The sequence below is a fragment of the Chamaea fasciata genome, unplaced genomic scaffold, assembly GCF_029207755.1.
Source record: "Chamaea fasciata isolate MVZ Bird 193981 ecotype frontalis unplaced genomic scaffold, bChaFas1.0.hap1 SCAF_4, whole genome shotgun sequence".
Lineage (NCBI taxonomy): Eukaryota > Metazoa > Chordata > Aves > Passeriformes > Sylviidae > Chamaea > Chamaea fasciata.
In genome coordinates, this window is record NW_027094089.1 from 26,244,882 (window position 1) to 26,260,785 (window position 15,904).

Genomic DNA, 15,904 nt, shown 5'->3' on the forward strand with positions numbered 1-15,904 from the left:
AGATTAAAGATCCTTCTCACCTAACAAGCAAAATAAAATAAAATTGCTCATATCCTCTTTAAGAGAGGAAGAAAAAATTCTGTGAAAAATGAGTTCTATGTAATATAGTGTATAGTCACACTATGTAGAAGACTGCCTGCCTTTGAAACTGTTTGAAAAACTTTGGTTCCTTTTTCTTCAGCCCTGACCTTTGGGACAAAATGCATTTCCACAAGTTGGAGGTTTTTTTCCAGGAACACCCCCTAGAAGGGAGAAGAATTGTGTCTTTCTGATATTTTTAATTTTTGCTGCCTTTTAAAAATCTAGTTTTTCAAAGTCTTTAAACAAATTTTTGATCACAAATACTTCCATCAGATAACATGGAACTACTGGTGTACTTATTCTACATCACATATTCTAAAACAAGTTGCTGAAACTGACTTAGGAGGCGCAGTTCAAAATTACAAATTATATTTAATTTATAGCACTAGGAAAAAATAATTCCTCAGCATTCTGTGATATCTTAGAAAGACATAAATTATGCAAGCCAACTATATTCTTTAAAATAATTTGACCTTTTTCTTTTATCCATCACCATGGGTAATGATTTTGTATACTATTATAATCCACTGAAAAATAATACTTGTTTTCCTCACATTAAAATATTCTAGTATCTTAACTACTTCTGGGCCTGAGTGAGCTTCATTTAGAGATTCCTGCTTAAAATAGATTTGCTCCTTACTACTAATGTATGAAACTCTAAACTCCAAGAGAATTTAAAGACACATCACTGACATCGCTTGAACTACTGCACCTACAGCAACATGAGCTGTGAAAAGGAGGGTTTATGGTTTTTTCTAGTTTGATATTCCAAAACAGATAGCTGTCTGTAACTCTGTAGTGTATTCTACTTTCCTGAATATGTTCAGATAAATAAGAAATGCTAGCTCAGTCCAGCAATTCATCATCTCTAGTATTTTCCTTTTGACGTTGCCTGATGCAAGACACATAGGATGGCACCACAAAAACAAACTAATGAATTATAGTATTAAGAATAGTTTGGTAAAAAATTAAGAGTAACTCTTTATCAAAAATGTTTCTTTTTATTCTCAAGAAGTACTATTCTCCAAGATGATGTACAGTCCACACATATGTACCAAATGCTTCATAAATTTCACATAGGTTTGAATTTACTTTAGTCCAAGAGAAAGTCCTTAGTTCCCCTGCTTCTTCCTCTGAAATAATACATTTAATTAAAAAAAAAATCCTTCAGTATGATCGGAAAGCAAGCCCTTAGTTGAAGCATAGTGACACAGAAAATACAAAGATTTGGTTGTTTGGTCTGGTTGTTTGGTTTTGATTTTTTGTAAGAAAATACAGCAGCCCATCTGTAATAAGTAGGCGGAATATATTACTGAAAAGGGTATAAAACCCCCCCCCAGCTTTATAACCCAGAGGGTGCTGACTTTTGTGGGTTACTACCCAGTACCCAGACTTGAAACGCTGTAATAAACTACAACATCAATTTTGCATGCTGTTGGCTCTAGCACTCTGGGTTACAAACCTTGTTTTGGAATAACAGTAGTAGTAACACAACTGACTGGCAAAAATGAAATGACAGTTTTTCCATAAACTCAGCCTTCTTTTAGTTTGGATGCCATTTCCATTTCCTTTAATTTTATGCCTAAAACCTTTGACTGGAAAAAATGTGTCTTGTCTTTTAAACTGGCACCAACCAAGCTAAAATTCTCATTCAGCAGAAGTTGCACATGTGCTTAATTTCATCAGCTTTGAGTAGTCCCACTAAGGATCTCTGCTTCTAAAACCAGCTTTAAAATTGTGCGGTTCTCTAAAATTTCAACAGATCTACAAGGTGCACCCTAAATGTTCTCTCGAAATTGAGACAGAAGATGGAAGAAGCAATAAGCTATTACAGTGCTTATTAAAAGCTGCAGTTTATTAGTCTTAAAGGAACTTGCCAAAATTCCACTAACTTCCATTTACTCACCAAATCCTTTGCTCCAAGTCAAGGAAATTATAAAGGATTTTTCTAGAAGCACCATAATTTTCAAATCCTTATATTTTGGTTTTCCTTTTTCTTGCTTTAGGTTGCCTTGTTTTAGAAACAATAAAGGGATTTTTCACCAGGTCCAGTGTGGGAACTCATCCACTGCTGAAGGGATGCCACTACACTTGAGCATCAGTCTGGTAAACTCAAAAAGTCCTGCAAAACTGCTCCTTTCCTGTGTGTGCAACAAACCCTGAAAATCCCTGCTCGCAGGCCTGACTCTGGCTGATTATTACCTTTGCTATTTATTCAGTTATTTACTAGTGAAATCGTTTTGGGGGCAGGGAGAGCGGGAAGGCATGCCATGCAAACGTTCGATAGATGAGGGCAAAGGCAGTTGTATTTCCTCTACTCAGCAAAGCACAGGAGGACGCAAATTCTCAAGAAAATCGCCCACTGTCTGAAGAGTTACTGCGTCTGCAGAGCCGCCGAGAATGGGGAGGGGGCGGCTGGCTTCCTCTTGCGGGCAAATGACCGGCCCTAAGATTGCGTTTTTAAGGGGTGATGTCAGAGAAATTAAACTTGAACAGTCAAACACACCCCCCTACCTCAACAACATGTTTCTCCTGTTGATAAGGCGAGAGAGGTGGCTCACTCCTGCCCTACTGGGACAGGGGCTGGCCGGCGAGAGACATTAATTATGAACGGGGAGATGTCCCTTTAAGGTCTGCTATGCTCTCCGAGAGCTGCAGCCGGAGTATTTAGTGGGGGAGATTTGGCTTTATTTGTACATCCTAACGCCGGGCTAATTCAACGGGGAGGTTTCCAAAACTCAGAGACCTTTAGAGGGGTGGGTGGGGGAAACTGTGTGCGGTGGGAGGAAGCTAAATTCTTCTTAATGCGAAGAAGCAACGTAAAGAGTGGATAACAAACAGGAAATGCCTAACTCGGCTGCGAGGCGGACGGGCGGTGCAGAGCGCTGAGCTCCACCGGCAGCGTAGCTCCGCCGGAGCGCCGGCGGCAGGACCGCTCTCGCCACCCCTGCCCGGGCTCCCGGCCCCGGCTCGCAGAAGCCCAGGCATGGCTGCCTCCTACTGGATGCTGACAGGTGAGGAAAACCCCGTTTCTGCCTTGCTTTGAAGACTCGGGTCCCTAAAGCAGCCCTGCTCCCGGCGGGAAGCGGGTGAAGCTGGTAGGGTCTAGCACCCAAAGGACGGCGCCCTCCCTCTCCGATCCCTTCCTCGGGAGTGCCCTTCCCGGAGCTGCCCTCTAGCCACAGGCCGTGAGGGACTTCCTCGGTTTGCTTCTCTCTGGGAACATTAATCCCTAAACCAATTTTAGAATCTGGGGGCAAGGGGTTGCTGGATGAGGATGAATGGCTGAGAGGGCATACTGTAATTGAATCTGGCTTGGAAGAAACAAGTTTATTTGATTTTGTGGGTTTGGTTTTTGGTTGGTTTCAGCGGGGTTTTTTTGGTTTTGTTGTTTAGGGGTGGTTTGGTTTTTGTTTTTGTTTTTTGTTTTTTTTTTTTTTTTAAACTAGGGTAGACTTTTTGCTTTCCTCTGTTTGGCTTTCAGACTTCTGACTGGTAAAAGGGAAGTGAGGAAGCACTCACTCACTTTAGAAAGATGAGTTCATCCGGAGATGGAATATGTAATATTTCCTTTTAGGGGCTCATTGATTGCTAGTGACTTACTTGCTTTTTCTAGAAAAAAAAATAATGCAGCAAGTAACAATCTCCCTACGTAGTCAGTCTTGTAGTAACATTTTGGATCTGAAATCAGGGGAATCCAAGAAGCGGGAAAGAAGCTAAGGCAATGCTGGGATTCGTGTGCTTGGAAACTTGGACCTTGAACTCCCCAGCAGCTCCTGCGTAGGCAAGTAGCACACAGTGAACCTGAAGCAGTTCCCCCCTGAAACAGGGGAAGAAATCAATTCCATAAGAATTGTCCAAATGCAGGCAGCAGCAAGTGGGGAAAAGGCAAAACTAGAGTTTTCCCCTCTCCCCTCTGTGCTTGTTATACAAGACAAAATAGATACAGGAAAATGTGAAAATCTGAATATAGTATTTTGTCATGCCATATTTAGTGGTTGTTCTTAACTGTCTTTATTGTTATTACAGTGACATACTCCAAACCAAGCTTTTGTTCGTGTTCCTTCAAAGAAGGACACTTTGTAAAAAAGCAACAATATAGTGTGCCACAATTTCCCTTCTGAGTTGTAGAGTTGCCACAGGTAATGCTGACAGGTAATTCACCAGTAATGAAGAAAAGGCTTACTGTCAGATAGGAAAACATTCATGACTGAGTGTCATCCAGATTTGCCAGGTGATTCCTTTTTTGGTGGTGGTGTCATGGAGGGTTTATTTTTTAGAAGAATGGTGAGAAATAGAATAGACTTAGAAATAAGAGGAGGCATTACAGATACCAGGTAAAGGATTCAAATTGTCTCTGCTAAATAAGAGAGGTAGTCCTACATAAACAAGTCAAAATATCATAAAAATACGTACAAGAAGTTTTCTTCACAAAGAGAAATATAGTGACTTTAAAAAGTAATTTTTAAAAATTATATGCTGCTCTTCTTTAAAGGAAAAAAATCAGCAAATAATCTGGCAGGTCCTAGCAGAAAATGTATCTAGAATAAAGGGAGTACATAGAGATATTATGTACATTTGTGTATTTATATAGATTTTTGTTCTTTTTTAATTTGACTTGGTTTGATGAGACCTCTGAGAATCTTGACCACAGAAAGTCTGATATTCAAACAGACAGAAGTGCACAGAGAATTGAGAAGCATGGAAAGGGTTGAAAAAAATAATCTATGACAAAAGACTGAATTAGTTAGACTTGTTTATCTAGTAGAAAAGAAAAAAAAAAAACAACTAAGGGCAAAATGTTGAACATTTAAAATATATATTTTTTTATCCAAGTACCATTGCTGAGGCTATTGTTCCAGATGTCAGTGTTTCTTTGTTTTGTGAAAGCAGTCAGTCATGACTTTCCACATCGCATAGGTTGGTTTCCAAAGATACTGATGAATTCTTGGTTCTCCAAATCCAAAAAAGGACAAAAGAAAATCAATGTAACTGACTATGCAAAAATCTTAGAGAATATTCAGAAAAGTTTTCTTACTCTTCAGATGAAGAATTGCTAGGCTGCCAAAAAAACCTCACCCCTGTATAATCTCTCACCAGGACTTTTGTTGAAGTTGGATGAACAGCTGTAAGGGATGGCTGAGTTTACTTCAGCTGGTCTCTATGTACGTGGTTTGACGAGGGATTTGCTGAAGTTTTCTCCAGCCCTAAATTTAAACAGATGAGGAATGAAGTCAGTCTCAAGGATTCCATCACCTTTAAAAGGTTCTTCACTTAACAGTGTTACACAAAGCCTGTTCCCTCCTGGACTTCTGTCCTTATTGATCATGGTCTTGTTGTACATCTTTGAAAAAGAAAAGGTAAAGATAAATAGATAAAGACAGAACTGTATGCAGAAAATGAAGTGGTCTTTGTTCAGAGCTTGTAGAGGCAGGACAGCCACAGGACAAAGGCAAGGCATGAGAAGAGATGTTTTCCCAAATTTCCTTCTCCATCTGTCTCTTTTATCTTCTTTTGCTCTTGCAACAATAATGGCCAGCATTTCTTAGCAGACTTCCCCCAATATTAGAGATTCTTTCCTATTAGTTTTTCTTATCCAGAATGGAAGCATGTTTGCATGAATTCTAGTTGAATTTGCTATAATATGGAGGAGATAGGATTTCCTATGAAAATTACCTCTCCTTGTCAAAAATCTGTACATAACCCATCTTCTTAACATAGTTGACCAAGAATTGAAGATATAGGGACGTGTGTCTCAAACATTTTCAGAATAAACCAGCATGCCTCCAAAATCCCTAAGAATAGATGCTATCACCGTTTTCATTTTATCTTGCATTGTACTTAAAATGGTCCAAAAATGGATGCAAAATTGCTGCAATTATTAATACCTATAAAATTGTATTTAAAAAGTGATTTATTGCAAGAACTGTTAGGTTGTACACAAAGTCTCAATCTTTTACCAAGACATGCAGTTTTGAACTTTCATGTTAAAACTGTGTAAAGAGTTAAAAGTATCCACTTGTTTAGGCTCTACCATAGTCAAATTCATCTCTCTCCCTGTCATTAGCAAAATTACAATGAACTTAGAAACTTCTATGTTTTTTAATTTTTTTGAGATGTTTGTCTTCTACTGCTCATACTTTGACGTACTCAAACAAATAGTAATACCCTATATTTACTTTTTACCACAGTAGGCAAAACATCATCTCTAGTAAATACTTAGCTTTTTAAGTTGACAATAGTCCTGCTTGTAGTGGATACATCATTGAAGTTTACATTTGCCACTAAATATTTGTGGATTACTGTTCATAATTCTGTAAATCTTACAATTTGCTGTTTGAGAAAATGCCCATATCAAAAGGTCTCTTTCTACAACAGTCAATTTAATATTCTGAGTGGCAACCTTGTTTCAAAGTTGGTCTTTCTTCTTTGGTTGTGAGTTTGTTTGTTTGTTGTGAGTTTTTTGCTTTTGGGGTGTGTGGGGTGGGGTGTGTGTATGTGCATGTACGCACATGAGTTATTGTGGGGTTTTTTTAATGCAGCAAGTTACCTATTTTCCTGAACTGAATGTTTATTTTCCACTCTGATAGTACTGGAGGCCAACTGGAAACCTTTATCTAAAATATATTGCATCTCCAGGGATGTGAGACTGCTTGTAAAAATTTGACTGGAATGAATAAGAGAAGTTTGTAAATACACAGCAGTAAAAGAATAAAAAGTAAAACACATTTTAATGTGGAAGTTAAATATGCACCACAGGGATTTTTCTTGAAAGAATAGCACGAGGTCAACCCTTGCAATTTTATAGTTGCAAAGAACGTGAAGAAGAAAAATTGCCATTAATTCACCATTCAGCATTTTTATAGATAAGTGAAATGAAGTCTTAAAGATGAATGCACACTCTCTCATGAAGAAAAGCCAAATGTAGAAATTCTCTGCCTCTATATTAAAACATTAATGCAAAATTATTAGTATGTACAAGCTCAAGTTAAACAAACAGTTACTTACACATGTGCTTATGTTATATTCCCCTGGGTGGTCCTACTTGATCCTGTGAAACTATTCATGCTAAGAGAGTTAAGCATGTGTACTCACAGGAAGAGAGTCTGAGGTCTGATAAATAAATCCTATTATGTAATATCTGATAAAGTTGTTTTTACACCAGTATCAAGCTTAGGGAAAAGGAATGCATATTACTGGGCCAGATCTGAGTTCACTGTCCTATCACAACTGACTAGAGCTAGATACTTCAGTGAAATTTATAGGTACATAATAATGGGAAATATGGGATTATTTTTGCTCACAGTAGCCTCATATCTCATTAAATTCTTGACTCCAAAGCCTTTCCAAGTCAGCAAATTCCATAATCCACAGTGGGTTGCATTTTCTATTATTATTTTAAAAAACAGCTAATAGAAACCAGAAACTTCCTTGTAGTCACATTTTCGTCTGTAAGAAGATGCCCTCATGCTTGAAAGTTACCAGAATGAGTGTGCAATCATTCCAAACTTAATGTATCTGTTGCAATTGCCCTGACACACTTAGTGTGGCATTAGTGTGCCTACTTTCTCAACCTGCTTTATTTAGTAATTTCTCATGCAAGCATTTTTTCTCTATTCTTCATTATTTTCCTTGTTCTAAATTTGCAACATTATTTATAAATGGAGATTTTAGTGTCGTATGCTGTTTCAAAAGTAAGGTACAGAACTTAGAATCATAGAATTATGGATTTTTAAGGGGTTGGAATGGACATTAAAAATCATCTAGTTGCAACATGCCCTGCCATGGGCAGGGACAATTCCCATTAGACCAGCTTTCTCAAGGCCTTGTCCAATCAGTACCAGGGCTGGGGCAACCACAACCTTCCCAGGCAACCAAGGGTTAGACACTAGAATATTGTCTATTCTAGTGTCTAACCATCCTCAAAGAATAATTTCTATTATGTAACTTTGATTTCCCCTCTTTCAGTTTGTACCCATTACTTATTGCCCTGTCACTACAGTTCCTGGTGAAGAATTCCTGTCCAGCTTCTCTCTTCCGTCTTCAGATACTGGAAGTTTTCTGTGAGGTCTCACATAACCTTCTCCTCCAATATTCATCTCTTCTTGTATAGTGATACAATTTTTCACTATTTCTGGCTTCTTAAATTTGTCTAGGCTGCAAATTCAGCTCTGAAGTGATGGTTCAGGTCCATTTTCTTTGCAATATTATTGAACTGATATGTGCTTTAGCAAGGCGTCTTAATTCTGTATGTGAACCTCCAGGTTTGTTTGAAACGTGCTTATCTGCCTCCCTAGCATCTCAGAACTGGAAGGAAGCTGGTTAAGGTTCAGCACCGGCTGAAGTGTAACTTGCAAATTTAACTAAAACCTTTTAAACCGGAATTCAGTTTAAGACCAGCGTCCAAGTAACAGCTCAGGTTGTGATGTTGCCTGTGTCTGGTTTTCATTTCCATGGGTGGTCGCCTCGCCCCGCCTGCCCGGCGGCGGCGGCTGCTGAGGGCTCCTTGGCACTCGCTGAGCCACGGGATTCTACCTCTCGTCTCTTTCGCCATCTCTGCCTGTAACTTTCCACTACCACTTGACTTTGGCCGTTAGGTTTTGGTTTGTTTTTTTCCTCTCGTGTTTTGAAACGTGTGGCACGGTGTTAGGAGACTTCAGGAGTTTGGACCGCCGCTGTGAAACGCAGGAGGGGAAGAACGAAGAGCGAGGGGGAGAGCGGGGGAGACCCCCTCCCGGCGAGGCCGTAGCCGACTCCCAGTGCTCGCAGCACCGGCAGCAGCGCGGCTGCTTCCCCGTCCCCCGCCCTCACACCGCCCCGGCACTTTTCCTTCCGCAGGATGGAACCTCGGACGCGCCGCCAGGTTACCCGCGCGCGGCGCCCCGCGCATGCGCCGTACCCGCGGTGACCGAGCGGAGCGGGGCGGGGCGCGCCTCGGCGGCGCCTTAGGAGGGCGCGTGGTCTGTGCGCGTGCGCCATGGGGCGGTCGTAGACGTTGCGCATGTGCGTTGGGGCCGACGGCGGGCGGGCGGGGGAGCGCGGCTTGGGGGCGCTTCGGGAAGGCCGGTGATGGGTCCGTACGTCTGCCCGTCCGTCCGTCAGTGAGTGTGCGGTCCCGCCGGCTCCAGCCCTCAGCCCTCCCTCCCCGGGCAGGCCTGCTGCCCGCTTCCGCCGCGGCACAGGGGAGGCCGGGGAGCGACGCGAGGTACCGCCAAGATGAAGCTGGTGAGGAAGGACCTGGAGAAGGATAATGCAGGGCAGGTGACGCTGATCCCCGAGGAGCCTGAGGACATGTGGCACACCTACAACCTGCTGCAGGTGGGTGACAGCCTGCGCGCCTCCACCATCCGCAAGGTTCAGACTGAATCGTCCACAGGCAGCGTGGGCAGCAGCCGCATCCGCACCACCCTCACCCTCTGCGTGGAGACCATCGACTTCGACTCGCAGGCCTGCCAGCTGCGGGTCAAGGGCACCAACATCCAGGAGAACGAGTATGTGAAGATGGGCGCCTATCACACCATCGAGCTGGAGCCCAACCGGCAGTTCACCTTGGCGAAGAAGCAGTGGGACAGCGTGGTGCTGGAGCGCATCGAGCAGGCCTGCGACCCGGCCTGGAGCGCCGATGTGGCGGCCGTGGTGATGCAGGAAGGGTTGGCTCACGTCTGTCTGGTCACCCCCAGCATGACGCTTACTCGTGCCAAGGTGGAGGTGAACATCCCCCGCAAGCGGAAAGGGAACTGCAGTCAGCACGACCGGGCACTGGAGAGGTTTTACGAGCAGGTGGTGCAAGCCATCCAGAGGCATATCAACTTTGAGGTGGTGAAGTGCGTACTGGTGGCTAGCCCGGGCTTCGTGCGGGAGCAGTTTTGTGACTACATGTTCCAGCAGGCGGTCAGGACTGACAACAAACTTCTACTGGAGAACAGATCCAAGTTCCTGCAGGTAAGGATCTAAGCAGTCTGGAGTGGGTAGAAAGAGGCTTGAGAGTTGTGTGCGGTAGTAAAAGGTGGGAACATGGGAAATATGTCATTAAAGTAAATGAATTTCTATCTGAGCATCGTGAGGAAACTATTCTCATGCCTCCCAAACTATAAAAGAGTTTTATGCCTGGTACGAGGATGGTTCCCACCTAGGATACCTTAATATGGAGTAGAGAAAGTGTTAGATATTTCAAACTCCCTGTAAAGGCACATTTACTCTTCAATTAAGTGTGAAGCATAAGTTAGAAAATGTTTTGCACTGTTACTCTGTCACGCTGTATAGCATGCATGTTTAATAACAGCTTTCTAAAGATGGGTTTTTTCCAAGTACCTGGATGTGGTATAGGTTAGTTAATTTCGTGTTACAAAAATTAATTACAATTTTGTTGTTAGTTTTGTACTACATGGTTAAAGGCTGTGATTTTTTTCCTTATTTCTTAGTCATCTCATTGGTTAAGTGGCTGGGGGTTTAGCCTTATACTGAAATAGTCATATTCAGAGAAAAAATAGGTTTTCATAAGGATAATTTTTTAATTTTTGGGTTGGAGTAGGCCTGGGGTGATCTGGGGGCAGCGATAGTGAGGTGAGTCCCAGTGCTTTCTGGTCCCAGGACTTTGGAGACCCAGTGCACCAATAACCCTCCTTTTCCATGTGTAGCAAAGTGATTACAGAGAGAAGTTTTAATGTACTTCACAGCTTTGCAACCATAATAATTGCACAGAGTTCATTCTTTTACATTGTATGCCTGCAGTGTTGAGGGGCCTGCCTTTTCTTGAATGCTTTGAAAGGGAGACTTAAACTTAGATCTTGGTTTCTTTGTAGTTTCAAGTAACCTTACCTCGGGAGCTGTTGAGCTCATATATTTACCCCAGCCTTTCAATAGGAGAGGCAGTTTCCTTGTGCTGCTTGGAAGGCAGTGTAAGGGAATTGGTGAAGACTTTGGGTTGCAGGAGAGATTAAGAAAAGAATCATGTGTGTTTCAAGAAGGAGATAAGTTCCCCACATGATTATCAAGATTAATATTACATATCAAAGAGGATGTTTGTGATGGGTAACCAAGAAAATGGTCCTTTTTCTTCAAAAACACCAAACCTTTGACTTTGTTTTCACTCCAGGTGCACTCTTCCTCGGGACATAAATACGCGCTGAAGGAAGCACTCTGCGACCCAGCTGTAACTAGTCGTCTTTATGACACTAAGGCAGCTGGTGAGGTCAAAGCCTTAGATGACTTCTATAAAATGCTGCAGCACGAGCCTGACCGGGCTTTTTATGGCCTGAAACATGTGGAGAAGGCCAATGAAGCCATGGCCATTGATATCCTGCTGATCAGTGATGAGCTCTTTCGGCACCAGGACGTGGCTACGCGCGCCCGATACGTTAAATTGGTAGACAGTGTGCGGGAGAACATGGGCACAGTCCGCATTTTCTCCAGCCTCCACGTGTCTGGAGAGCAGCTGGGCCAGCTGACAGGGGTGGCAGCTATCCTGCGCTTCCCTGTCACTGAGCTCTCTGACCAGGAAGATGAATCCAGCTCTGAAGAGGATTGATAACAGTGACTTCGTTCCACAGTTTCTTTTCCATGTCATGTTGAAATGATGTTGAAGGTCCTCCCAACCTGAATACTGTGTGCAGATGTACCATGACATGTAATTAAAAGTTCTAATAGTAAAACGTAGTATACCCATGTATATACATATATATAGTTTTACTCAGCACACTTGATATCCGATCAATGGTAATAATTACTAGTATGCTGTGCTGAGCTGACTGTTTTTGCCGTTCTGGACCACCAACAATACATGAAACAAAGTTGGCTCCCCAATGCTGCTTAGTCTTCATGTTAAGACAGATTGCTAACTTAGTGAAACATGTAGGAAAAGATAGTAAACTAACGGAAAAATTCACGTTAGACTATTTCTGTACAAATGCTTGAAAAGAGTATTGCAAAGCAAATGTAAACTTCTTGGAAGACCTGTCAAAACTTTGCTTGATCTTCATAGGAACTTCCCTGTTCTTTGTAAGGTGTGTCAAAGGAACTGGGTCAATATCATCTCTTAAGGCTTTGTGTGGTGATGTAAGTCTAACCACTTAAATATTTCTGTGAAACACTTGAAACAGTCTTTCAGCAGACAGACCTTTTAAGTTAACCATTTCTTCCCTAACGTAATAGGAGATGCAGGATAAATGTTGAATCTCAGTGTGCCCATTTAGTTGTCTTTTTGAATGCTGTTACTTTGGGAGATTGTCCTGAACACTAACAAGGTGACATTGACTGTAATCTGCTAAATTTACATTATTTACCACCCAGTTCTGAGAAAGTATAGGAAAAAAATCAGAAAATCAGGACTGGTTTCAGCAAGGAATTTGTTGATGGCAAATAGTTTAGGTAAATTCTTAATCTGGTATTCTGTCTGCATATATCTTTGAAAACATACATAAACTACAATACAGAAATAAGGATGATAAAATCATAAATCAAACTTCAGCTTAAGATAGTGGCAGCTGTAAAAATTTTCAATACCTTTTCAATTATTTGATCATCAGGAAAAGTTCTGTTTCTTCACTGGGCAGTCAATCTTAGGTTGAAGAAGCAAAAACTGCTTTCAGATTCAGACATAACCTGTGATTGTATTGTTTCAAACAAAGGTTTGATGGTGTGGCTTGTGTGTGTAAATAGGCATTCTTTTTTTTTGGACATGATGGAAGGTGAGGACAGGAACCACAGAAGAATTCTGTAATATGGAAAGTGTTGTCAGAGTGGAACATTAAAAATTAAAACTACCCAAACTCCTGGTCTGGGTAGTATAGTTTTAGGAAAATAATTTTTAAGGGTAGTCCCCTATGATAATGGATGCCAGTCCTCTGAATTTAATAGTATCTATTGGTAGCTGAAACATCTAAACTTCTTGATAGAGAAGTACTTTTGAATTAAAGCCATCTCCCGTTTTCTACATCATCCACACAGTCCAAGAAACTCTTGAACAGAGCTTATATTAGAGCTGTAACACCTCCACACTTCTTTTGTTGAAGACAAGCAAGCCCATTGAGACACTGGTTTGCAGTCAGTTTGCACATATCAATTATGTTATTTAAGCTTTACATTTTTGTTTTGAATGGTGTTGGGTGCTAGAAGTTATAGAATGCTCAGATAGGCTTTTTTTAGCAGTTAAGACTGCTTGAAGTAATTTATTTCTTTAATTTGCCTAAGTTTATTTTATACTTTTTTTAGCTAGAAAGCACTGTGATTCCTGTTATGTCTAGTTTAACATAAAAAGCATAGGAAGCAGAAGAAATTTACCAGGAAATATTAATTATATGCATCAAATTAAAGCCTTAAACAAACTCATATCTAAACAAGTCATTAATTTCTCGAAGCTTTAATAACATAGGATGGTATAGTGATATATTCCTTTTCAGTAATGCCAGTTTGTTGCAGCTGTACACAAATGATATATTCTAATCTGTAGTACACCAGAAATTCTTAGTTCATTTCTCAACAAACTCTCTGAGAGACAAATCAAACTGTTCTTTGGTTGTGGGATGGATTGCTGCTTTATCAGACTAGATTGGTTCCAGTTATTCCCTTGTAAACCTGAAGTTATGAAGAGTTCTTGCTGTGTACTACATGATTACAATGGCAATTTTGTGTTTTGTGCCTCTAGTTACCATCAAGGAAAAGAAGTGGCCATTTTGTTGCATTTTTGGTTTTTGTTTCATTTGCTAAGAAAATGTGATAATAGTGATTCTTTGAATTATTTATACTTAGAATTAAAATTCTGCCTTGACTTTATATTTTGTGTATTCTTCCTTTTTTTAACTATTGCTATCATGTTGTTACACCTCTGAAAGAAATACATGTGGAGTTGCCCAAAGTATGGAAGGGTGGGATTTTTTTTTCTTCTTTTCTTTTTTTTTTTTTTTTTTTTTCTTTTTTTTCTTATTTTTTCTTTTTCTTTGGGGGGGGGGGGGCGGGGGGTAAGCATTTTAGTTGTAAAATAAATATAGAATCACTATGTATACAAATGCATCCTGTTTCAGGAAACAGCTTAAGGGCTTGGTATTGAAAGTGGGCTATGTTCAGTAGTTGCAGATGCTTGACCTGGCCAAGTTCCAGGGTTGCTGGAACTTGGCCAGGTATCAACAAGGAATATATATTATATATATATTTCAAGGAATTTTGAATAGTTGAAAAGTCCATTTTGATGAAGTTGCTTGCTCAATGAAGACCTTAGTGTGTGTGTATAGATAACACTTTCACAAAAGAGACATGCTATCAGCAGGTCAAAGGAGTGATTGCTAGAGCCATGGGAAAATATTTTTTGTGTCTATTGTTTGGAACTGAACATACATGAACTAAAAAATGTATTTTGAAGTGACCCCATTTAGTTTAGGATTATTTTCTGACATAATTCTGTGAGTTAATGATGTTGTTTAGCTTGAAGACACATTTTAGGGCTTCCTAAAGCTTGTTACATTTGGTGGGAAGAAGGCTTTGAAAAGTACAAAATTAGATTTATCATGAACCCTGCTGTGCTATACAGTGATTCAAATAAATTTATTCATTTATTCATTAGCCTCTTGCAAATTTGTATTTTGGAACAGGTTGCAGTTTGTTAATTTTGTCACCTTTGACATTTAAATCCACTTATCATGTATGGTTTTTGTGGTTGTTAATCAGCTAAAGCTTGGCGCAAAATGCATAGTCACAACTAGCTGGAGACTGAAAGAATTCTACTAATTGCAAGGCAGAAAAAAAGATAAATCCTTCAGTAAAACTGTAAAGCATTTAACTGTATTTGACTAGGGAACTTCTCCCTCCTCCTGTCTTTACCCTTGTATAAGTAAAATGCTGGTAATAAATGATCTTTGGATCATAAATGTAACAAGAGCTCACGACTCTTCAGTTTAATTTGTGATGGGACTAGACATGATGTTTTTTGAGCTGTGCAAATGTCTGAGTTTTCATTTGCTGCTGTTTTCTCACGGATTAAGTAGCACTGAATATTAAAACTAACTCTTTGAAAATTTCTTATGAGCTGCTGACCTTGGTTTGCCTTGTTCAGTTAAGGTACATTGTAGCTCACTTCTCATTGGACTGCTGTATCACTGGAGCCTCTCAAATCTTGTTCTAAAAGCTGGATTATACATCTAGAAAAATGTACTCACATGTATGTGTCTTTTAGATTACCCAGTCCATTCATTTTTCTCCAAGATTTTCATAGCTCTCCTTTTAAAGAAAACGAGCCTGTTTCATAAAGGAATAGACACTGAATTTTGCAGGAAAACCCCCATATTGTCAGAATGTGTTACTTGAAGCTATATTTCTAGAGTGTGTAGTCTATTGATTCTACAGAAGACCTAAGGAAGCAATTTTTAAAGTGTGAAGCAGCAATTAGAAAGTCTTGCAATTAGGAATCCTTGTTTATAACCTAAAATCGGAATCCCTGCAGTAGACATAATAACAAAAAAATTACAGAATGACTTCAGAAAAGTACTTACGTGCTTTTTAGATGGACAAAATTTCAGACTTGGTTTTCTTTCTTGCACCAATTGCTTTAATCTGAAGATCTCTCAGTTCTGATTTTATTTAGCAGATGGTGGGGAGAGAGTGGTGACAGGGCATTGCAGTAGATGATTTTGCAGTATCTGTTTATCTCCTGTGATGGCCACAACCTTCTTTTTAGGGACTGTTTCGCACAGATTTTGTGTGGGAAAGAAGTATTTTGACGTTTCGTTATTCTGCCGATTTAGGGTTAAGAAAATGCCTATCCATTTGGGTCTTGTGATAATTATGATTCTTATTTCAGGCTCAGACAGGGGATGAGCCTGGGCTTTTTCAGCAG

At 40.4% G+C, this 15,904-nt stretch overlaps 2 protein-coding genes across 2 annotated transcripts in view; both read left to right on the top strand.

Annotated features, from left to right (window-relative positions):
- The first annotated feature begins 2,688 nt into the window (after positions 1-2,688).
- ITGA1 (integrin subunit alpha 1) overlaps positions 2,689-15,904 on the top strand; it is a 74,482-nt gene continuing 61,266 nt past the window's right edge. The window contains exon 1 of the mRNA XM_066181135.1: positions 2,689-3,095. Within this exon, the coding sequence (XP_066037232.1) occupies positions 3,068-3,095 (28 nt within the window). The 5' untranslated portion in view covers positions 2,689-3,067. The remainder of the gene's footprint in view (positions 3,096-15,904) is intronic.
- Positions 3,118-13,851, top strand: PELO (pelota mRNA surveillance and ribosome rescue factor). The gene is made up of 2 exons (XM_066181136.1): positions 3,118-10,023; positions 11,177-13,851. The coding sequence occupies exons 1-2, from the start codon at positions 9,298-9,300 to the stop codon at positions 11,606-11,608; spliced, it is 1,158 nt and encodes a 385-aa protein (XP_066037233.1). The 5' UTR covers positions 3,118-9,297; the 3' UTR covers positions 11,609-13,851.

What these genes read in the sequence shown, in the direction of transcription:
- PELO (XM_066181136.1), top strand. Translation starts at nt 9,298, where the DNA reads ATGAAGCTGGTGAGGAAGGACCTGGAGAAGGATAATGCAGGGCAGGTG. An exon ending in ACAGATCCAAGTTCCTGCAG is followed by an intron (nt 10,024 to 11,176) that starts GTAAGGATCTAA and finishes TTTTCACTCCAG; the next exon opens with GTGCACTCTTCCTCGGGACA.